At 42.0% G+C, this 8,040-nt stretch overlaps 1 protein-coding gene across 1 annotated transcript in view; it reads left to right on the plus strand.

The window, feature by feature from the left end:
- Lpar3 (lysophosphatidic acid receptor 3) overlaps nt 1-4,899 on the plus strand; it is a 70,153-nt gene extending 65,254 nt beyond the window's left edge. The window contains exon 3 of the mRNA XM_006984733.4: nt 1,274-4,899. Within this exon, the coding sequence (XP_006984795.1) occupies nt 1,274-1,602 (329 nt within the window). The 3' untranslated portion in view covers nt 1,603-4,899. The remainder of the gene's footprint in view (nt 1-1,273) is intronic.
- Nucleotides 4,900-8,040: the final 3,141 nt, after the last annotated feature.

Here is an 8,040-nt window from a genome sequence, read left to right on the forward strand (position 1 = left end):
CTCTGATCCTCACATGTGGCAGTGTGTGTGAACATCGAGGAGGGAAACCAGAGATGGTGCTAGCCAGCCAGAGCCACTAGCTGTTGATATGGTTTTATTGACTCGCTTGTTCTCTTTTCCACATTCGCTTTTAGCTCCAGCCCCAAGCATATGGTAAGCTTGAGGTGAATATTTATTGACTTGTAAGCAATGCATCATAAAGGCACTGAGAGAAAAGAAGTGCATCACGATAAGGAGATGGGTCACAGCACAGTGAAAAATGCTGTCTGTGGAAGGAGAGCATGCATTCCAAACCAGGTGTCTCCTAAGAGCTATTTATTACAGACAAGGCACATAACTTCTCTCTGCCAATCTCATAGCATGGTCCTATGAGTTAATCAAGGAAAACATTTCTCCCACCAGGTTTGGCTCATAGTAAGCATATAAACGTTAGCTGCTGACTGTTGCCCGAGGTTATGTTAACACAGCAGCAGAACACTGAACCTGTTTCAACATCACTGAGCTGAGAGGTAAGGTCAGAGCGATCCAGTTACTAGTGGATGGTGTTCATGTTCCACCACGGTCTACAAAGCACATTTCTAGCTATCACACCAGAAAGAATTGTTTCTTACAAAAGCAATGGAGATCACAGCAAACAATTAAGTAAATAGCCTGCGAATATGTCACAGGGAACAGACTGCTTAGGAAGCCCCAGTGCGCACTGGTGATGGATGGAACTTCTGACTTGATCAAAGTCTGAAGATAATGCCTTAGGAGCCACGGCTGCCTGCCCCTGACAAAGCCCATTGTACAGTGTTACTTGGCGTGCGTGGGGTGGGGAGTTGTGTGGGGGGTGCATTAGCCATTACTAGAATTTTCAAGAAAGTGTTTCCAAAGTCTGAAGTTGGAAACAGCAGAACGGGTGAGAGCATGAGTTCTGGAGTCCTGCACGTAGGCCGACGCTGAGTGGAGCCTCAGTTTCCTCTGTCAGATGGTCGTAACTGCAGCAACCTTCTAATGTGGTCCAGAAGACTGCTGGGGCTCACGTATGCAGAGCACTTTATAACTACGTCATAAACGTTAGCTTTTTCCTACTAAGGAGGCGTGGGTGAGCAGACGACTCACTGGGTGGAACACCACGGATCAAAGGGGTCCCAGCCACTCATTATCTCTAACCCTTTTGTGAAGGATGTAAGTTCCCTCGGCGGGTGAGAAAACACTGAAGGCTGAGACAGAAGCCCCGCATCAGCATCCGGGGTCTGGGCAGCTCTTACTTCTTCCTTTCTCCCTGCAGGTGCCTTCGTGGTGTGCTGGACGCCGGGTCTCGTGGTGCTGCTGCTGGATGGCCTGAACTGCAAGCAGTGCGGCGTGCAGCATGTGAAGCGCTGGTTCCTGCTGCTGGCGCTGCTCAACTCCGTCATGAACCCCATCATCTACTCTTACAAGGACGAGGACATGTACAGCACCATGAGGAAGATGATCTGCTGCACCTCGCAGGACAGCGGCACTGAGCGGCGCCCCTCCCGCATCCCCTCCACCATCCACAGCAGGAGTGACACCGGCAGCCAGTACCTGGAGGACAGCATCAGCCAGGGCCCCGTGTGCACTAAAAATGGCTCCTAAATCAAGGATGTTTCTCCCCTCTCCCCCTGGGGAAAGAGCTTTTAAGAATCCTCACCTGTCTAAAAAAGCCCATGCATGGACAGTGTTGTTTGAGGTCTCCATGAGTCACTGCTGGGGTTTTTAAGTTTTCATTGTCAAGGAAGATAAGACACTGCGTTTAGTGAAAGTGCACAGAAAAGGAAGGCAGAAACAGGGGGTTCCTGCTTGTTGTCTGCAGACCGCTCAAGACATCCTCCAGCTCTGGGCTCTGCGACCATCTTGCCGCCATTATCTCTGTGTTTTCCAAGACAGTGTTGAAGCATCTAGGTCAAAAGAAACAATAAGTAATGGTATTTGAGCCTGCTTGTGTGGCTGCTAGACTCTAGGTAGTTGTTTCTGCATGCGTTCAAAATGCTCAAAAATGCTTTAGCAGTGGGCTTTGTTTTCACCAAAGACACTTCGACCAAGAGCTAGATGTACTGTAGGAATCTGGGAAAAACCGGTACAGGTTCTGGAGTAAACTTGATTTATAACCAGATGAACTTTCTGAGGAAAAACATTTATTGAAAAGAACACCGAAAATGTGGAAATACGGAAATATGAGCATGAGTAGAGCTCAGTCTTGGCTATCTCGATACCACTGGTAGGCTTGCTGGATTCAGTGTGCAAAGGAATTGCATATCTAGTGTTTTACCCAAAGCTGCCAGCATACTTTATCTTTCTTATGGACTGAATTTTGATCTTGTATTTTTCTCCTTCAAAGACCAACGAAAGACAGATCAGTTAAAAACAAAAACAGTGTTTTATACACATAGGCTACTGACCGACATTTTCTATGTAAGACATTTAGAGTATATTCTGACTTAAAGTAAGAATATCTTCAAGGCAGGTACTATAGTATTTATGTAGTATGTAAAAGTTTACATGTTTTCTTTCTTTTTTTTTGCTGTTGTGATATAACATTTATGTGCACAAACTACTTGTAATAAAAGAATTTAAAAAGTTACTCTTTGAGATATAACAGCCTAAAATATAGAGCATTATAATTTGAAGGCTTAGATTTTTTTCATGCTTGCTGCAGTAGGTGGATGTACCCAAAGCTTATGTTAAAGCTACCTATAAAATAAAATTTTAAAAGGACCTGTTCTCCCTTGATGAGGTCCATTATTGCTTTTTATATTATCTAAGCAGAAATACAGCTTGTGGTGACTGTGACTCACATTTCTATTACAGAAGAAAAATCAAATTTGCCATGAAGTACATACTGTCGGTGTTTTATGTAAGCATTCCGAATCTACAGCTGGCCAAAGGGTGGAGAACTGAAATTGAATTCCAGTCCCTGAATAGCTACTAAGGGATCTTTAAAGGTTTTATTTTAAGGCAAGAACCATTTTTAGTGCCCTGCATCTGAGTGTCATATTCAGAATGGTGTCTGGAGGGGATCCAAAATGTGGAAACACAGTGTGGAAATATATAGCTTTTGTTTTTATGCTCACACACATCTCGAGAATGGCACAAGAATAGGGAATTCAAGTATATTTGGAAATGATGATTGGAGAGGTTACAGAGTTCACTGAGACCACTCAGGAAATCCAGCCTTTAGTGTGTGAGGGTAATGAATGCAAAGAAAGAAGTTCCCCTGGCAATTCTAAGACCCTGAATCTGCAAATCTTATCTTCATTCATTGCAGTGGTCGTATTGAGCATCTTGCCCAGACTTTGCCAGATCCATATTTGAGTCTAAGCACAGGTCAAACAAGACTTCATCCCTTACAAACTTGACGTTTATAACATTGTCTGTAGTGTTCTGGTCAACCTGTGTTGTTGAGAGAAAGTCCAGTGTGGATACTCCTGGCTTGTAAAGAAATAATTTTTTTTTAAACAATCTTTTGAAATTTCTTGGTGAAATACAATTTTGTTGCAATTGAGTAGTAGATGTGGGGCCCGTTTGTGACATTCAGAAGCCCTGAGTTTGAATACAATGACAGAACCATCCTGACTGCATTTGTACAGCTCTAAATAAGGCCAATCTTAGCTTCCCACATCTGTGTATGCCTCTAACTTTGTGAATTCCTTTTTGAAAACCATTATCTTGATGCTTTTTACAAATGCTAAAAATCAAAATGGGTCCAGATGCCCTGGCCTCCTTGGCACTCTGAGCACATGCCCAGATTACATTAAGACAACCTGGGACCAAGAGCCCAGCGTGTGCTGTAGCAAGTATGACTCTGTTCACCTGCAACTACCACCCCATGCAATGGGGCTTTCCAAGCTCTGTGTTTACAGATGAGCCTGTGAGCTCATTATTCCTCTGATCACTGGAGGGCGGAAAGACTATCTGGTCCTCTTTTTCTCATTGGTGAGACAAGTGGAATGAAGGTGAGTCCTGTAAAGACACCATGAAGGTGACTTAGTGATGACTCAAAACTCATCAGAACCTGGAATAAAAATAGCCTCAACATTACCCTACAAGGCGATGCATCTCATTGTGTCCTAAAGAGAATTAATAACACACACAGCAGATGTGACTGCTGGGAAGCTTACTGTAGAATCTCATTCCCTTTGTGGATCACTACACATGGTGTTAAATTGGAAATCCCCAAAGCTCCTTCAGTTTTATGTGTTGTCTTTCAGGCATAGAGGTTGGGGTGAGTATTGCTTAAAGATGAGAATTTTTAAAGTAAGAGAAAGTGTGTTTTGTGTGAAGGATGCTCTCCCAAACATGCCACACAATTTGCTCATAGTTTAATATTAGTTTCCACAGAGATAGAAGTGTTAGTAGGCATGCTGTTGCTGGGTTTTTTGTTTTGTGTTGTTTTGTCTCCCTGCTGCTGTATTTTATCATTTTCTCCACAGTATCTTAGAATGTTCACTTTCTTAAATTATCAGATGGCAGATTATTGACTATAGTTGTTAGGAGTGTGGAGTGCTTTATCATCTGTAACATCTGGAATAGGTTTATTGTGCAAACAGTAACACATGGAACATTGGCTTGTGTGTGTGTGTAAGTTTCAGAGTGCATAAATAAAAGTGTGGGTCCCACCATACTATGTAACAGAGTGACTATGGGTACAATCAGTAATCAAGATTGGCAGTTCACTGTACCAGTCAATTCTGGATCTTGCAGTTCACGGCTGTTTTTAAAAAGTTTCAGTTTTATGCAGTAGCACATAATATTTTTCTGTTATCAACAATTTCAAATTTGTACAATCCAATTTTCATAAAATGTACCTGTACTTTATTTTTTGTTTAGATTCGAGCTTGCACATTATACGATAAGGTATATTGAATAAAGAGGGGAGGATTGTGTTCCATTGTTCATGCTGCATCTTTGTGTACACTAGGAAAAAAATGTCTGCTACTTCCTGAAATCACTTTCACATTTTTTATGTGTGTACATGTTCATGTGTGCAGGTGTGTATGCACATGTATATCCATGATTGAGAAGACTAGAGGTCAATAACAGGTGTCATTCATCAGGACACTGTCCACCTTGTTTTTTTGACACAGGGTCTCTCACTAACACAGATATTATTGGTTAGCAACATTTCAGGTTACAAAATCAACATACAAAACAGGTATCTTTCACATATACTAATAATGGAATTGCTCAGAAAGACATTAGGGAAAATACCCTACTCACAGTAGCACAAAAATGTACCTATGAATAAACTTAATCAAGGAAACAAAAGACCTCTGTAATGAAAATTTTAAGACACTGAAATAAGAAATTACAAAGATACTAAATAAAAAGACCTTTCCATGCTCCTGGATTAGCAGATTTAATATGTGAATGTGACTATATTACCAAAGTAACCTACAGATTTGATGTAACGCTCCATCAAAATTCAAATGATGTTCCTTGTGGTCATAGCTGATATACAACCATGGACAATATATCTTGACATCATCCATCCTTCATGTCTCTAAGATCTTGACACAACAGTGAATAAGAAAGGTAGATATAAAATTCAGACAAGCAAAGTCATTAAAAGTAAGACTTATTGACCCCGTCAGATCTTAAAAGAGAGAACAGATCAAACCATTTTCAGGAAGGAGCAGTGTTTGATCCAAGGAGAAGAATGAGTTCTTATGAGGGAGAGTAACACCAAAGGTTCTTCATTTTATAGGAAGAGGGGCATGATTAGTGCATCTGTGAGGAAATTTTCATGAGATTATCTTGATATAACACATGTGGAAACCAAAGGCCATAAGATCAAATGAGTGTTCAAAATAAATTGTGACTAAATCAAGAGTAGGCTTTATTTAAGTTCCCCCTGAGATGGTCTCTATTCAAAAAATATTGATTTCTTAACTATGTATAACTTCAGATTCATAAGAACCAACGTTGAATAATAATAAGCTACCCTAATGGAGAAGGTCTTCACTATCAGAGTACTTCAATTTTTGAGAATATATGCTAAAAAAATGATTCCAAACTGGGGAAGGGCTTTGTACACAAAGGTGGTTAACACAGCATGATTTATGGCAACTAGGACCTTCTAAACTATGTAAATACTCAAATGTATAATGCACTGCACTGCAGGCCAGGCCACCACTGTGACACTTTCATATACTAGCCAGGTGACACTGACAAGTTACTCTGTGCCTTAGTTTATCTATCTCTAAAGAAAGATGATAATTATATCTCATAGGGTTTTATGGAGCTTCAGGGGATCATAGATAAGACACTCACAATAGGGCTGGGCACTGAGCATGCACAGTTATTGCTGGAATGCTACTTAGCAATTTAAAGTTATAGACATAAATATCTAATGGCCAAAACATGTATATTATAGACTTTTCTGATGGACTGGTTATCGTATAAAGAAATGTGTCTTGAGAATGACTTTAAGGGCTTGGGTCAGAGCTACTGCTAAAGTGGAATTAATTTTATAGAAACAGGACACCAGAAACACCCTATGTGGGGTGATTAGAATTCAGTTTTAGGCGTGACATTCGACATTGTTGAGACAGAACCAGGTGGAGATGCCAACAAGGCAGCCAGGGACACAAATCTAGATCGTAGCTTTCAGTCTCAGAGACACTCGTGTATGAGTGACATTAAAACCCTGAGCGGAGAATTCACTCAGCTGGTGAGTGAATACAGACATAAGAACAGATTGGAGACTCTGCCCTGAGGCTTCTCAGTGTCCGAAAGACAGAGATACAAGAAGTCAGTCAAGGAGACAGACGGCAATGGCTTGCTGGAAGAAAAGACCCAGAAATGCACAGAGACCCTGGAGAGAACAACTCTGTCAAGCACTCGAGTCGAGACTTGAGGTTTCACTGTTAATTTGGCCTTAGAAGTTAGGAGGGCACTGACCGCGCCGTCTCGGTGGAGTGGTGGGGATGAGCGCCAGCTTGAAACGGGTTCAAAGGAAAATGGGAAGAGAGGTTTGGAAGCAGAGAGGACGGCTATTTTTGAGGCAATTCTTGTTTTGTTTTGTTTTGTTTTTCCTGAAATGGGACCACAGAAACAGAGTAGCAGCTGGAGGGTCATGTGAGGTCAGTGAGGGATTCGATGCTGGAAGGAATGGGTGACAATTCAGGACATCAGTGACAATGACAGAAGGAACTGGAAAGATATTCATGAAGGGGCTGGTCACACAGGGACATTCCACTCAGTAAGAAGAGGGAAAAGACGAGGCGTGCCGGCAGTGAGGGAGGGAGGTATTCACTCGTTTCCTATATTATAGGTAAATGAACATTTTAGGCTATGAGCAAAGAATAAATGCTAAGTCAGGATGAGTCAGAGGTTGAGAAAAGGAAAAAGAAATCGTAGTGCAAGCCTTACAACAGATGCTCCATGAGTGAAAACAAAGACATAACAGTTTGCTCACATCCTTCAAGAAACGATCCCTGTAATGAACTTCTTACCCCAGAGAGACCTCTATGAGGAAGCAGGTAGGGAAGTCAAGAATCAGAGCCCAGCTGGAAGCCCAGCTCCAGTGCTCACCATGCCAGACCGCTGAATAAGGCTGCCCAGGAAAGAGCAGTAGAAACCCCAAGGAAGTCCTACCCCTCACCAGCATTCCACCTACAGGGCCAGGAAAGGCCATAGTGGATGAAGTGCAGAGGTCTGAGGGGAGCTATCATGAAAGGTTTTATAATCTCCCCCATTGCTCATGCCAGAACCCCAGGAACACTCAGGCTGCAGCTCCCACTTGCCCAACCCCAGCACCGGTTGAAACCTACCAGAGCCTGAGGGGTCTGAGAACATCGCACTTCATCTCAGGGCAGTTAAGGCAGAAATTCACTCTCTAACTATCTCTTCAGTTCTTATCTTCCATTATTTAAGTTCCACTCTTGCATATATGTCTCATGATGGTTTTGCTTTTGTTTATGTATTGCTCAGTAGAGTCTTAGGAATATTGTTTATGTTTCTCCACCCCGTTTGCCATGAGATACTCTTCAGCCACACCTCAAACTTCCCCTCTTATTCCTTAGTCTTTTTCTC

The sequence above is a fragment of the Peromyscus maniculatus genome, chromosome 6 (assembly GCF_049852395.1).
Source record: "Peromyscus maniculatus bairdii isolate BWxNUB_F1_BW_parent chromosome 6, HU_Pman_BW_mat_3.1, whole genome shotgun sequence".
Classification (NCBI taxonomy): Eukaryota; Metazoa; Chordata; class Mammalia; order Rodentia; family Cricetidae; genus Peromyscus; species Peromyscus maniculatus.